Source organism: Camelina sativa, chromosome 10, assembly GCF_000633955.1.
Source record: "Camelina sativa cultivar DH55 chromosome 10, Cs, whole genome shotgun sequence".
In the NCBI taxonomy this organism is placed as follows: domain Eukaryota; kingdom Viridiplantae; phylum Streptophyta; class Magnoliopsida; order Brassicales; family Brassicaceae; genus Camelina; species Camelina sativa.
In genome coordinates, this window is record NC_025694.1 from 4,818,836 (window position 1) to 4,833,730 (window position 14,895).

Genomic DNA, 14,895 nt, shown 5'->3' on the forward strand with positions numbered 1-14,895 from the left:
AAATTGTAACATATAACGACAGAAAACGATGTTACGTTACTACTGACCTACCTGTAGTGTATAGTGTCGTGAGCATGAAACCATAACATTTTTTAAGACTATGGGTGTTTTAAACTGTAGGTTAAAAACCACACCTATTGATTTAGCAGCAAATCAAGTTATCAATAGAAGAATTCTGAAAGTACATGCAGGTTTCTTTGATCATATTTTCTAATTTCATTTAACAAATTATGTCGGGAGGAAACTGAACTATGTAAAAGAAGTTTCTTACATTTTTCTATTTTCTTTTTGTTTGTAAACGAAGTAATACTAAAACAGATAATTTTCCACACACCATTCGTGTTCAACCGTAAACAATGTTTCTTCGAATTGATCAGACTTATTTAACTCGACTTATTAAGAATATATATATATAGTTGTTGACAAAAAGAATAACCGTATTTATAGGTTTTTAAATAATTTAGTTACTTAATTCATTTATTAGAGGTATTAAAGTATAACACAGAAATAAGTCACGCTGGAGATTAATAATAGGTTATTCTACTATTGAACAGGAATATGAAGCAAGTAATAAAAATCCATAAATGTTTCCAATATGACAAGAGCGCCAAATAGGTAATCTGGTAGTTACGTTAGTCGGAACTCTGCATGCCTTTGAGGAAGTTCTTGCAAATCTTCTCCCAAAGCTTCCTGTCTGGTCCCCTCTTCTCCATCGATGCCTTTGACGCATCCGCAAACTCTTGCTGCATACATAATTTTCATATTTCTTAGAAATATTCTACACTTTGTTTCTCATTAATATTTCAATCGATTCTTAAACATTTTATATTCATTCGATTCGATTCTTGCCACATGTGATGAGGTGTACTAAATTGAAATGACTAATCAACAACACCCTAGTTTATAGTTATTCTAATTCGATCTGGTGAATATTTTAATCCAGAATCCACCCATATATACTCTGTATCCAAGTTCTATAATTAATTCGCAATTTTTCTAATTAATCAGAGTTCAGGGAAAAAAAACAAACCGGGACGAGGCCTTGACCAAGAACACGATCAACAAGATGGAAGAGAATCTCTTTGTTATACTCAGGATGTCCTTGAATACAGAACAAATGATCCTCAATAGAGAACATCTCCACCTCGTAGTTTTTGGAGTAGGCAAGCACTTTAGCAGTTTCTGGGAGCACCAAGACTTCGTCCTGGTGGCATTTGATGATCGCTATGGTCTCAGGAACCTCGTCTCCGAAGTAACTTCCTGGCGTAATCGCATCCTTCACGATGGTTATGTCTCCAAGCTTTAGTTCTGGTCCCTTCCTTGCTCTTCCTACTGTTCCTCCCCTTACTCTGGCTATGATCTAAACATTATTTAATCAACAACGTGCATTATGCGGTTTGATGAATCATCCCTAACACTAACACAACCCTCAAAACCACCTTTTTTGTCGGTTGGAAGGGAATCTTTAATCTTATTAATCAGATACATTATACCAAAGGTTATACATTACCTTTTAATCTTAATCAGATACTTAATCTTTTAATCCTTAGCCCATTTTCGAGATCCTAAGTTTTTTTTTTGTCATGCTTATTGAATGATCCACTAGTTTATTAATTAATGATGATGATGTACTTTGATCATTTCATATCTTCACGGAAATGGTCAATTAATCATTAATAAATTGGAAGGTGTTTCTCCAAACGAGCATCATTAACATTTCACTCAAGATTATGCAAAAAAAATGGGTTCAATTTAATATTTAGAAGCTTAGAACTAACAAAAATCATGAAATAAAAAAACAGGGGATGTTTATATGTATATATACCTATTCAAATTCACTAATAAAAATTGATTTTCTAACCAATAAGTCAAAATTAGATGACAACAAAAAAAGTCCAAAAAAAAAAAAGGAATGAAAAGAACCTGGTGACCAAAGCAGATGCCAAGAATTTTCTTCTTCATCTGGTCGATCTTCTTGACAAGATCACAGAGCTTAAGGATCCAATCATAGTTCTCGAAGGCATCGTGAACGCTTCCGCTGATAACAAAGCCATCGTACTTGTCGAGATCTTTCTCATCGGGAAACTCACCGCTGACGACCCTAAACGAGTCCCACTGCTCTCCTTCGTCCCCGAACGTTGACACGAACACGTTGTGGTATCCCCCGTACGTTTTCTTGACGAACTCTGAGTCCAAAGCCGCAAGAAACAGAGCGAATCTTTTCTGTTCCACCATTTTTGCCGGCGAATGAAAAATTATTACACAGTGAGTTTTTGATTAGAAAAGAGAGAGAGAGAGCAGTGGAGATGAAACAACTAACGTACGTATGGTGTGTAATTTATATCAGACTGGATTTGGTCGACCTACCTACTGGTTTTTATTTTTATTTCCCACGTTTTATGTACTACTGTAATATTTTGAATTTTATTATTATTAAACTATTTTTAAAATAGAAAGTGATACAAATCTTTTGTTTTATTATTCAGAAATAAAGTTATAGAGGTAAATTAATCAGTGGTGGGCAACCGTTGTTGACCATTTTGAGCATGGATATCAATTTTATAGCATTATTATTATAACATGGGCCGATGTGGACAACCAATAATAATATGGAATTGTTAGTAAGGAAGTTATTTATTACACTGGGTCACCTGCCAAAAGCAATTAAAATGACGCGCATTTTAGTTACACTCGTTTTTCATTTAACCTTCTAATTTTTGGTTTGTCTAAATCACTTTTAACACACACACAAACAAAAGCAATTGTACCTAATTTATACAACTGTATTGAACATATTATTTTAACTTGACCTATTATTCTGGAAATTGGTCATTATTAAAATTAAAGTTATCGATGTTAGTAGAAACTAGAAACAAACAAGAAATAGGTACTTTTTCGATACGTCGACTAACAGCACTCTTAAATCTCAAAAGAAAAACATACGTTGCGTGCACCGACTCTTCAAAAACGATTTGGTTTTTGATTCTATGTGAAAATATGTGCATCCTTCGTTCCGAGTTGCATCACTGAAACAAACATATTAACCCCTTTAACTAAAACAAAATACGAAAGGTTTGTTGCAAAATCTATCGCACATTTGACTATTTCTCCGCCGTTCCAAGAAGGGTTGACATTTCTCAGTTTCGCGTTTTTAAATTATTAAATATATATATATATATATATATATATATATATATCTGTCCAAAGTATCCCGTTGTATAAAGAATTAGCTACGTCAAACAAATTAATTAACTACGAAGATGAAATTCGAATGTAGTCCCTAAACTTTTCCGGTTTCGTACATATCCGATCCATCTGTTGTTAAAAAGAAATATTACGTCTACTTGCCAGTTGGAGCAATGTCGTGGACCTTTTAGGTTTCGGAAAGGGCTTCATATTACGGTCGACAAACATATATTGGCAAGTTGATCCAGGGCTAAGGTAAAACAACTAGGCTTCCCATCACTAACAAAGCCAACCTCTTTAGAAAAAAAATCATCCTTGTTTCAAGTAGTAAATCTTCAGGATTTGGACGTATACATATATATATGATTAAGCATCAACTTTTTAATATCGTCTTAAAGAGTCGTCTTTTCTAGATAAAAGTATGTTTTAGTCTCTTTTGTTCTCCAACTTATATTTATTAGTATATCTAAAAACAGTACTACTAAAAAATTGTCCAAACAAAATAAACAAAACAAAGATGAGAAAGCGAATCAAGAACAAAGGATAAACATGAGAAAAGAAAAAGAACCATGTAAGAGTACACATGCAAAGTTCGTTTTCTTGTATGATGATGAAATTTCTGATTCGAATCTTTTGGCTTTTGTTAAAAAATTTGAATCCTTTTTCTCACTCAATGCTGTTCTCAACTTTCCTTTTTTTAAGATCTTCTTCTTTTCACCCCTTTTTCCTGACCTTTTTTTTATGTAATTAGTTATATTATCATGTGCAATTGTTTGTTTGGATATGGTATATATTGGGATTGTGTAACTCTTATATAAACTATAGTTTAACGTGGAAGGTCTTTTATTTTTACTATTTGTTGTTTTGAATATAGTTACGAAGTTTAAAATTTGTGGTCCGCAATATTTTTTTATTCCAGACCAGCAGCATTTTCTGGTTAGGAAATTTTAACCTTTTTGGTCCATAATATGTTTGTTAGTTCGAACGACCATTTTATTGTACTTGTTAAGACGTAAATCATATAAATTTCAGGGGAAACTATAAAATGAGAACAAAATCCAACATGGATAACCAAGTGACTTATCTTGGTGCCAATGTTTCACTCTTTCAAATGTGGGCTTTAAATTATTTCTTGGATTTAGGAAACAAAGACCTACAAACAAAAATATGGTTTTAAGAAGTGAAAGAGCCAATAAACAGAAGAAGCTGACGTTTCCTCAGACATTCTGTCTCATTCGTAAATCTCTTTATTTTTGTTTTTACCTTCTTTGCTCTGTCATTTCACCTCAGAAGAAGCCTACGTGCTTTCAACCTCTATCTCTCTATTCTTTTAGCTATTTCTTACCATTGCCGTACACGTGTCGCTCTTTCGCCTTGAGATCTTTCTCTTCAGCAGCATATAATCAATCAAGGGTTTGTTAGGAGATTAGTACATTTTTTAAACATAATTATAAAAAATATACCTTCACTATAGGGTGGTGTGAGATAGAGGCAGGGAAAGATAGAAAATTGAGTGGAACATAGTGATGGAGAGAAAGATTACAAAAAGAGTATAGAAAGGGTTTTTTTTATTCATTATTATATTTCATAATATCTAAAAACATAAAAATTGGCTAATTAAAATTTGTGTTTTTTAAAAATTTCAGATATATAAAAATCTATGTTTTTTTCTTTACAATTTGATATGCATTTTGTTTGATGATTTTGTTTGATAATGTTAAATATTTTTACAAATTGTGTATCCATACACCATATTAAATATACAGATGTAATTTGTTTAATTTTTAGGGTTTTAGATGTTTGTACTATAATGATTTTGTAAAAATTATATTTATACATTTAATAATGTATACAAACATCTGTACACTTAATAAGGTGTATAGACATCTGTACACTTAAAAATGTGTACGGATACAAAATGTTTATATAATATATTTAAAAATTATTAAACAAAATTTATATCAAATTGTAAAGAAATTTTGTATCTAAAAAAATTTCTAAAAAAAGTTATATTAACAATTATTTAAAAAATAAAAAAATGAAAGAAAATGAGAAACAATAGCATGACATATAATTAATTAGAGTCATAAATGGTAAAAAGACTGTGAATATAGTTGAACAGTAATAAATATGTTTTTTCAATTATAAATAGTAAATATATGTGTTTTCTAATTATGTTTGAAAATGTATCATTTTGCGAAATATCTCTATAATTAACACCTACCAATTTAATTACTTTCAAGACCGGTTCGGCTTAACTAGATTAGTGTACGTGTTTCTCTTATGCAACACCGGGTGTCTTATGGACAAAAAAGTGTATATGAAATTATGTATAGGGTTTATTGGTGGTCGTCTCGATAAAACCGAGCCTCGGTTAGGGAGCACATGTTCTAGAATTATAGAACTTTTTCAGTTCTCTATGCAGTGTTTATTTTATTAAGTGTAACATATCAAAAGAAAGTAAGAAACTTAGCAATGAGTTTAGTGGGAAGTTGACTAACATAATAATCATCTATATAACCACCGGTTAACTAAAACTAGTTCGGAATAGATGCAAACCGGTTTTATTCTACCGGGGATATAGTTTGATTTATTTTTATGAACACCGACAGATTGGAGTTAGTATTACAATGATGTATAGTATATACTAATATACTAACGAGTCTTTTAATTTCCACCCAAATCATTAGGGATTACGTTAAATTTTAGAATAAATTAATAACTTATTTTTCACATGAAAATACTTGATAAATGTATGACTATTGTAAATGCGAAATGTACCTCATTTCGGAAATCCACTTGAGAGACTTGACACATGCTGATTGGTTGCAGCAAAACTACAGAATTTTTTAATTTTTAACTGCTTAAAACTAATTACCAAATAAAGTCTATTTACTAAATCAGAAAATTTATGACAGTCGTATTTAGTGGCCACAGCTTTGGACAAAGAGAGAGAGAGAGAGAGAGAGAGGGAGAGAGAGAGAGAGAAAGAGAAGGTAAGTTTTACACAAAAGGAGGCTTCTCTCAGACGAAACGAATAAAAAGAAGCAAAAAAAGCTGAGAAGAATCCATAAAAGGTGACAAAAGCAAGAAGGAGAAGCAAACATGTATCCTTATCTTGTCTTCTGATTCACACACTATTCTTCTTCTTCATCATCATTAGTATTCACCAAAACCCACTCTTCTCTCTTTCTCGCTTGTTAGTGTTCTTTACGTCTTATCTAATTTTGTTTTTCCTTTCTCTTTGTTTTTGGTAGAAGAAAAGAATGGAGGGTACTTATCAGTATGCTGCAACAATGATGGAGATCTCAAGAAGAACATTTTCGTTAGAGAAGAAGAATAATTAGTTTCATTACTCTTTCAAATGTCGTTGATCAGATTCATTTTTTTCTTTATTTCTTTAATTTAATCCTCTTATTAAACCCCCCAAAAAAAAAAAAAAAACTTTGTGTTGACGGTTTGGGAAGTAGTGATATTGGCGGAAATGGCTCAATCTCCTTGTCACATTATATCACTTTCTCTGTTTTTCTTCTCATAAATTTTACATTTTAGAAGTATGATCTCAAATATACTTCATTCATTCAAGTACGTACATAACTTGTTTTATTTATAAACTACTTAAACTCAGTTTTTTTTTTTTTTTTTTTTCTCATTTATACTTTGGTCAATTATGCAAGTGCTTGGCTGGAAGATGCAGGATATTCATTTTAATTTCAAGCCATTTTTTATTTTAACTAAAAAATCTTCTGATTTCTCGATTTGTCACTTTCTAAGAAATTATGACTAGTATAGGCCTATAGGGTGACAATGATTCTGCATGTCTGTGTAATTAAATTTAACTTTATGTGTGTTTATTGACGACACAAACAGAGGAAAAGGAATACACACAAGAGAGAGATATGTCTTCGGTTCTAGATTTCTATTTTTCTCGGAAAACGTGCCTTTCATCAAATCGGATAGCTATTTTTTATAAATAAAGTGATCAGGGTTATTACTCAATCACTAGGTAGTACGTACATCAGTCAATTCTGCTGATTAGGTGTATATGCTAATGCTTAATCAAGAAATTGATGAAATGACGCAATTTGAAGGTAAAAGTTAAGAGAGAAGAAGATAAGTGTTCGAACTGCAAGTTCAAAATCAGTAATATCATGCCTAAATATTTGTGCTATAGTCTTGATAATCAAATATTCTTGCTAATTAAATTTTAGAAAGATTTAACTACGATTACTATTTTAGGTTTTTTTCTACATTATTCTTGGGAAATGAGGGGTTTGTGGGGTTTCCACTTTCTTGTATTCTCGAAGCCCAAAACAAAATGTCACATCACACAATACATGGGTCTGCGTGTATCAACCATTTACTAACTAAACAGATGCATATTGAAAATTTCCATGAACAAAAGCTGTATCTCGAGGCATATAACATAACAATGTGCACACTGCATATGCCTTTAACTACTTGGTAGGTCTCATGCAATATATGCAAATATGTATCTAACAAAGGAACATTTACAATTAGTATGAGCAACAAACCTCGTTGTTGATCGATACAATGTTCTTTGTCAATTGCATTGAAGGGGGGTGGACCAACTTACTCGGAAATATGAGCAACATATACATACAGTCCTCCATCAACGCCACACAAGCAAGTGCAATAGATACTCCTAGCATAAAGGGTGCAAAAAAGTCTTGCAAAAAAGTCTTTTTGGATATGGGCTCAAAGTTTTAGCCTTTTGGGTCTATAATCACATAAAGCCATTCCTAATCTGTTCCATTTGTTTATTATTATCGGTTGATCCATAATTACACAATCTCTGTTGTGTACTATCCTTTTCCTTTTTTTTTTTTTTTTTGCTGTTGACAACAAAAACAGTAAATCGTGTACTAATCTAACTAGTAAACTACTAACCCACTAAAGCCCTCAGTTCAATTTGTATTTCTTCTACACGTCATGTAATTTTCAGTTCTCTTATATCTGTGATGTGTGTATGAGTGTATCAGTCCTGGTGTGTTTTTAATCTTTGACAAGAATGGTAAAGAAAGAAGTAAAAAGATTATAGAACGTGGAAGAATCAGGTCGACACCATATATCCATATTATATAAGGCCATGGGTAATCGCGGACGAATAATAAACGCACTCCGACGAAGATTTGCTGCTTCTCTTCTTTCTCTCTCTCTCTCTCTCTCTCTCTCTCTCTCTCTCTCTTTTTCTCCCCTTTATTTTTAACTCCATTTTCCAGTTTAAATAATTATCGAGTACAGTTGGAGTTGGTAATAAAATTCATCAAGTTTTCAGTTTTTTAAAAACGCTATATTAATGACTTCAAGTTCCACTAATTAAATTTATGATTGATGATGACTCAGGCTCCATTGCTGCTAGGATATGCACAACTATTACTGTTCTGCTACACATTAATTGAACTAGTCACATAGCATCCCTGTAACAGACAAAAAAAAGTTGCAATAATTTTTTGTAAGACTTCAATGGAATAAAGCATTTTATAATTGGTGCAATTTATGCATATCAGAATATGGTCCCGGCCAAATGATGAAACAAACATTACTAAGAAAAAAGTTGAGAAGAGAAATATATCCAAATTTTTGTATGCGGTACAAATTATCGGGAAGATGATTCTATTTTAATAATGGGTTTCCCCAATTCTCTCCTTTATTATGCTTTATACATTATTATGTAAGAATATTGAAACAGTGTTCAAAAACGCATAATAAGATTGGATTTGTCCCATCATCCAATCTTCCTCCACTTTAGTGAAAGACACGAAATTGTTCATTAACTCTTTTTACAAATTCGTTTGGATTGTTATAGCGACATGCATAGATCTATTTGTGATGTTAAATCATATGTGATTCTTTTATTGTAGCAAAATTTTGAAAGTTAATTAGGGAATATGTATTGATCACAAGTACAAAGATGATGCAATTGGATCATTGACAATGTGTGACAGAAGTAAACAAGGTCGCTGCTTACCTCATCTTGCTCATCCCAATTCGGCATTTTTTGGCCACCTCTTTACTTACTTTTCATCCTCTGTTTTTCTTTCGTAATTACTTTGGTACACTAAGATCGATCCAAATTTATTTTAATGACTCTAGTCATCAAGGCAATCACATCTAAGCACAATCTCTTAACTATATTACACTTTTTTTTATCCCTCTAAAGTAATATTACCGTCAGATTGTGATACTGTTCCATATTGAAAAGCAGGAAGAGCTAGTAAAGTAGTAGTAACCCTAACCAAGTTTTTTTTTTTTCAAACTACGAGTTTGAGTGCATCGTTGCGCACGATGCAAATGGGTAAAATGCATGACTGAATATTTATTAGTTAGTTAGTGGTACATCTTAATAAAAACTTTAATTTATTTTTCTTGCATTTTTACCGAAAACTTTATCCCAAAAAAAAAAAACATACATTCGAAACGTGGGGGTCATGAATGTTATTGCAGTAAAGTAAGACGTGATTGAAAGGAGAAAAAGATAGAAAAGTAATAAAATAAGAAAAAGACAAATATGTAATTATTAGATCGTTCGATTAATCTAATACGAAAGTAGGAGGTGGTGGGGCAAAAAAGAAACAGAGGGACACAATAGAAAAGAAATCAAAAGTGTGGGGACATGATCATAAATAATGTAACATCAGAGCCTCATCACTCATCAGGGCAAGTGTGGGGAATCTCCTATTTCAGGCTTGGCCCGTATCACTCACTATCTCTCATGTTGTTGCGTTTTGACATTTTTATGCAATAATTTCTATATAATTCGAATCATTAAATTTCCAAAATATAGGTAGGGAGACACCCAAATTTCAAATTACAACCTTCTGGTAAAATATTGTTTCATATAAATGGAAAAAGACAAAAAGACGAAAAAAAACGCGCATTTTAGCGTGCACCAGTCTCCTAGCCTGTCACTGGTAGTCGTAGTACATTACATCAATTTCTCTTTTTTTTTTTTTTTACTGTAAAATGGAGAAACAAAACAATTTTTTCTATAATATTATATATCTAGATGAGTAGGCTCCTCTTACTTTATTAATAAACATTAAAGTGCATAATAAAATTAGAGATTTCAATATACACAAAATTATTGTAGCACTTTGCTTTTATCATGTTTTAGCTTTTACCGTTTTACCACGGCAGTACAAGTTTTTTTTTTTTAATATATTTTTTTGACATTAGAACATAACAAAAGATGTAAATCACAATCATGTGTATTAAAAAAACATATAGTTTGATGTAAAAAAAGAGAAAATTATAAAAAAATAAATACACTATGGCATTGAGAGAGAGAGAGAGAGAGACGAGTAGACCAGCATCCACCATCCCGGGTCCGACAGTCCGTATCAGCTTCCCCTGGTTCTCTCTCTCTCTCTCTCCTTCATTTAAACGTTTCATCTCAACCTTTTTCTAAGCAACAAACTCATATATCCTCCCTCCTGTGAGAGAGACTGTTTTTGAGAAGAAGAAGAAGCAAAAAAAATAAAGACTTCTTCTTTGATAGACCAGAGATTTCTTCTTCTTTTTTGTTGTTGGTTTGCTTTTGCTTTCTCTTCTTTTTCTATGTGTGTTTTGTGGTCACTCCCCCGATAAAAAAAAAAAAGAAGTAATGCTGTCTCCTCCTCCCTTCTCTTCAAAAATTAAATTTATTGTTTTACTCCTCCTCGTTAGCTTAGCTAAAGCTTTCCCATGGTAGTAGTAACAAAGCAGACGATGATGATGACGATTCAACTTCATCATCTCTTCTTCTTCTTCCTCTGTTTCTCTACTACTCTTACTCTCTCTTCTGAACCCAGAAACCCTGAAGGTAACACATTACAACAATAACAACAACTAGAACTAGTACTGCTTCTTTTATCCCAGCTTTGGTTTTAAAAATTGGATTTTTTTTTTTTGAACTTTATAACAGTGGAGGCGTTGATAAATATAAAGAACGGTTTGCATGATCCTCATGGAGCTTTGAACAACTGGGACGAATTCTCAGTTGATCCTTGTAGTTGGGCTATGATCAGTTGCTCCCCCGACAACCTCGTCATTGGACTGTGAGCTCTCTCTCTCTCTTTCTCTCTCTCTCTTTCTTCCCATTTTGTTTTCTGCTTCTAGAGTAAGCGAGTTCATTAATGGCGACGATTTCTCTCTCTTTCTCTCTCTTTCTCTCCATTGGTAGAGGAGCGCCGAGTCACTCTCTCTCGGGAAGTCTATCTGCGTCTATCGGAAATCTCACAAATCTCCGACAAGTGTAAGACTAAAACATCCTCGGATCTTCCTCCCCTCTTGTATATTATAAAGTTTTGTCTTTTTTTTCTTTCTCTAACCTCAAATTCCAATTTTTGTATTTTTATAAAATTCTAGGTTATTGCAGAATAACAATATCTCCGGCAAAATCCCACCGGAGCTCAGTTTCTTACCCAAATTACAAACCTTAGATCTTTCCAACAACAAATTCTCCGGTGACATTCCTGTTTCCGTCGAGCAGCTAAGCAGCCTCCTATATCTGTAAGAGCTTCTTCTTCTTCAATCTTGTTCATCCATGTAATGATGTTTTTTTGTTTTTTTTTTCATCAGTTCATTAATCATCTAACCTCGTACGAATTGAATTTCAAAATAGGAGACTCAACAACAACTCTCTGTCTGGGCCCTTCCCTGCTTCTTTGTCTCAAATTCCTCATCTCTCTTTCTTGTGAGTATACATACAAGTTTTTTGTCCTTTTACCTTCTGAAGAATTGTTTTGTTGTTTTTTTCTGCCTGAATTTTAAAACTTTTTTTTGAAATTTCAGGGACTTGTCTTACAACAATCTCAGTGGTCCTGTTCCTAAATTCCCAGCCAGGACTTTCAAGTATATACCTTAAACTTTCAAATTTTGAAGTTGGTTTTCACAAATTTTTTGTATTTTTAAGTCAGGACTAAGTCTTGATTATGCTTTTGCTGTTGAATCTAGTGTTGCTGGTAATCCTTTGATTTGTAGAAGCAGCCCACCTGAGATTTGTTCTGGTTCAATCAGTACAAGTCCTCTTTCTGTTTCGTTGAGCTCATCATCAGGTAATAGTACTAATACTCACGTTCTTGCATTGTCTTTTTCTTGAATTTAACCATTGTAATGACAGTTTTCATTAATCAATTTTGGTTACTTGAGTGTGTGTAGGAGGCAGGTCTAATCGTTTGGCGGTAGCGCTAGGTGTAAGCCTTGGCTTTGTTGCTATACTAATCCTTGCTCTCGGATCCTTTTGTTGGTATCGAAAGAAACAAAGAAGGCTACTAATCCTTAACTTAAACGGTCCGTGAATTCGAGTTTGTTTGTTTATGCAACTTTGATTTAGGAAGATGTTAAAGTTTATAGTTTTGCTTTTTAGCAGATAAACAAGAGGAAGGGCTTCAAGGACTTGGGAATCTAAGAAGCTTCACATTTAGAGATCTCCATGTTTCTACAGATGGTTTCAGTTCCAAGAACATTCTCGGCGCTGGAGGATTTGGTAATGTGTACAGAGGAAAGCTTGGGGATGGGACAATGGTGGCAGTGAAACGGTTGAAGGATATTAATGGTACCTCAGGGGATTCACAGTTTCGTATGGAGTTAGAGATGATTAGCTTAGCTGTTCATAAGAATCTGCTACGGCTAATTGGTTATTGCGCAACTTCTGGTGAAAGACTTCTTGTTTACCCTTACATGCCTAATGGAAGCGTCGCCTTTAAGCTTAAATGTTAGTAGTATAACTCTTGAATCTGTTGGTCCAAATCTTTCATTGTGAATGGTTTTTAACCAATCTTGTTAACTGTTTTGTAGCTAAACCGGCATTGGACTGGAACATGAGGAAGAGGATAGCAATTGGTGCAGCGAGAGGTTTGTTGTATCTACATGAGCAATGTGATCCCAAGATCATTCACAGAGATGTAAAGGCAGCTAATATTCTCTTAGACGAGTGCTTTGAAGCTGTTGTTGGTGACTTTGGACTTGCAAAGCTCCTTAACCATGCAGATTCTCATGTCACAACTGCTGTTCGTGGCACGGTTGGCCACATTGCGCCTGAATATCTCTCCACCGGTCAGTCTTCTGAGAAAACCGATGTTTTTGGGTTCGGTATACTCTTGCTAGAACTCATAACTGGATTGAGAGCTCTTGAATTTGGTAAAACCGTTAGCCAGAAAGGAGCTATGCTTGAATGGGTAAGCAATGAGACTCAGAATCCTATTTTTTGTGCTTACTTATATAAGATCAACCAAATTAACATTTTCTCCGCATGTTGTATCTTTTGGTTTAGGTGAGGAAGTTGCATGAAGAGATGAAAGTAGAGGAACTGGTGGACAGAGAACTCGGGACTAACTACGATAAGATTGAGGTTGGAGAGATGTTGCAAGTGGCTTTGCTATGCACACAATATCTTCCTGCTCATCGTCCTAAAATGTCTGAAGTAGTTCTGATGCTCGAAGGCGATGGTTTAGCAGAGAGATGGGCTGCTTCGCATAACCATTCACATTTCTACCATGCCAATATCTCTTTCAAGACAATATCTTCACTGTCTACAGCTACTTCTGTCTCAAGGCTTGACGCACATTGCAATGATCCTACTTACCAAATGTTTGGCTCTTCGGCTTTTGATGATGACGATGATCATCAGCCTTTAGATTCTTTCGCCATGGAACTATCCGGTCCAAGATAACACAATGAAGGAAAGAAAGAAAGATATAATTTGACAAAGCTCTACACTTTTATAATATAGACATGTAAATGGTGGTGAATTGATAAAAAAAAAAAAAAAAAAATTCCTACAGTTTGAGATTCTGTGTTCTTTATGTTGATGTGTATATATTAACTTTTTGGAAGGTATGTGTGTGTGTGGGTGAGTTTCTTTGATTTATGAGTTGGGGATGAAAAACAAAACAGAGTTATTTTGCTTTTAACAAACATAATGATGGTAAAGGAAGAAACTATGAGACGTTTGACTCTTTCTTTTGACCAGAATCTGATTTGCTCTCTCTCACACACATACACTTAAAATAGCATCAACAGTTCTGCTTTGTTTTGTGCCGTTGTGGTCCTCTTAAGCTTAATGCGTTGTGTGACTTTTGTCCAACTTTGACTCTCATGTGTCGTTTTCAATTTTCTTATCACAAACCTACAAAATCTTATCTCACTCAATGACAAAACGACAACGTTTTCTGGAAAAGAAACATAATCATATACTATAATAGTAAGGTTTTGATCTTTTATTATTGGTTGATTTTCATGCCTTCTAATTTTTTTATTAGTTTTCTAATTGTTTAATTACTTTAAACAATATTTAAGATACAATTAACATAAAACATTTAACTCACACATTAAAAGAAAATTATAACTGAAAATAAAATCTTCTCTTCTCCCATTAATATCAAATGTTTTTTTTTTGACAACCATTAATATCAAATGTTGTCATAGCTCATATGTGTTGTAAGAGTTTGATTATATATTTTAATTTAGAAAGTATTATATAATTTAATATTGTTTACAATTTTTGTTTTATTTATATAAAAAGAAAATATTTCTTTTATATTTTTTTGATTTAACCAATGATATCTTAACTTAATAAAAGTTTCAGTTGATTTGAATAGGATATACATATAATAAATGATATATAGTTTAATTATTTTTTTCTATATGAAACATTATCATTTCATAAAAATCAAAATCCAGACATAATTAAAGACCGTAAGATAA

At 33.1% G+C, this 14,895-nt stretch overlaps 2 protein-coding genes and 1 long non-coding RNA gene across 3 annotated transcripts; 2 read left to right on the forward strand and 1 right to left on the reverse strand.

Moving 5' to 3' along the window:
- Positions 496 to 2,368, reverse strand: LOC104717142 (gamma-glutamyl peptidase 1). Its single transcript, XM_010434675.1, has 3 exons — positions 1,924 to 2,368; positions 1,031 to 1,360; positions 496 to 743 (listed from the first exon to the last, which is right to left on the reverse strand). The coding sequence occupies exons 1-3, from the start codon at positions 2,233 to 2,235 to the stop codon at positions 633 to 635; spliced, it is 753 nt and encodes a 250-aa protein (XP_010432977.1). The 5' UTR covers positions 2,236 to 2,368; the 3' UTR covers positions 496 to 632.
- LOC104717144 lies at positions 6,125 to 6,766 on the forward strand. Its single transcript, XR_756178.1, has 2 exons — positions 6,125 to 6,348; positions 6,444 to 6,766. It is a non-coding gene; the product is annotated as an uncharacterized LOC104717144 (long non-coding RNA).
- Positions 10,550 to 14,028, forward strand: LOC104717145 (probable LRR receptor-like serine/threonine-protein kinase At4g30520). The gene is made up of 11 exons (XM_010434676.2): positions 10,550 to 11,011; positions 11,114 to 11,246; positions 11,372 to 11,443; positions 11,557 to 11,700; positions 11,813 to 11,884; positions 11,983 to 12,042; positions 12,145 to 12,245; positions 12,349 to 12,480; positions 12,560 to 12,904; positions 12,988 to 13,367; positions 13,463 to 14,028. The coding sequence occupies exons 1-11, from the start codon at positions 10,894 to 10,896 to the stop codon at positions 13,859 to 13,861; spliced, it is 1,956 nt and encodes a 651-aa protein (XP_010432978.1). The 5' UTR covers positions 10,550 to 10,893; the 3' UTR covers positions 13,862 to 14,028.

What these genes read in the sequence shown, in the direction of transcription:
- LOC104717142 (XM_010434675.1), bottom strand. Translation starts at nt 2,235, where the DNA reads ATGGTGGAACAGAAAAGATTCGCTCTGTTTCTTGCGGCTTTGGACTCA. An exon ending in GCATCTGCTTTGGTCACCAG is followed by an intron (nt 1,361 to 1,923) that starts GTTCTTTTCATT and finishes AATAATGTTTAG; the next exon opens with ATCATAGCCAGAGTAAGGGG. An exon ending in TTGGTCAAGGCCTCGTCCCG is followed by an intron (nt 744 to 1,030) that starts GTTTGTTTTTTT and finishes TTATGTATGCAG; the next exon opens with CAAGAGTTTGCGGATGCGTC.
- LOC104717145 (XM_010434676.2), top strand. Translation starts at nt 10,894, where the DNA reads ATGGTAGTAGTAACAAAGCAGACGATGATGATGACGATTCAACTTCAT. An exon ending in CTAAGCAGCCTCCTATATCT is followed by an intron (nt 11,701 to 11,812) that starts GTAAGAGCTTCT and finishes ATTTCAAAATAG; the next exon opens with GAGACTCAACAACAACTCTC. An exon ending in ATTCCTCATCTCTCTTTCTT is followed by an intron (nt 11,885 to 11,982) that starts GTGAGTATACAT and finishes TTGAAATTTCAG; the next exon opens with GGACTTGTCTTACAACAATC.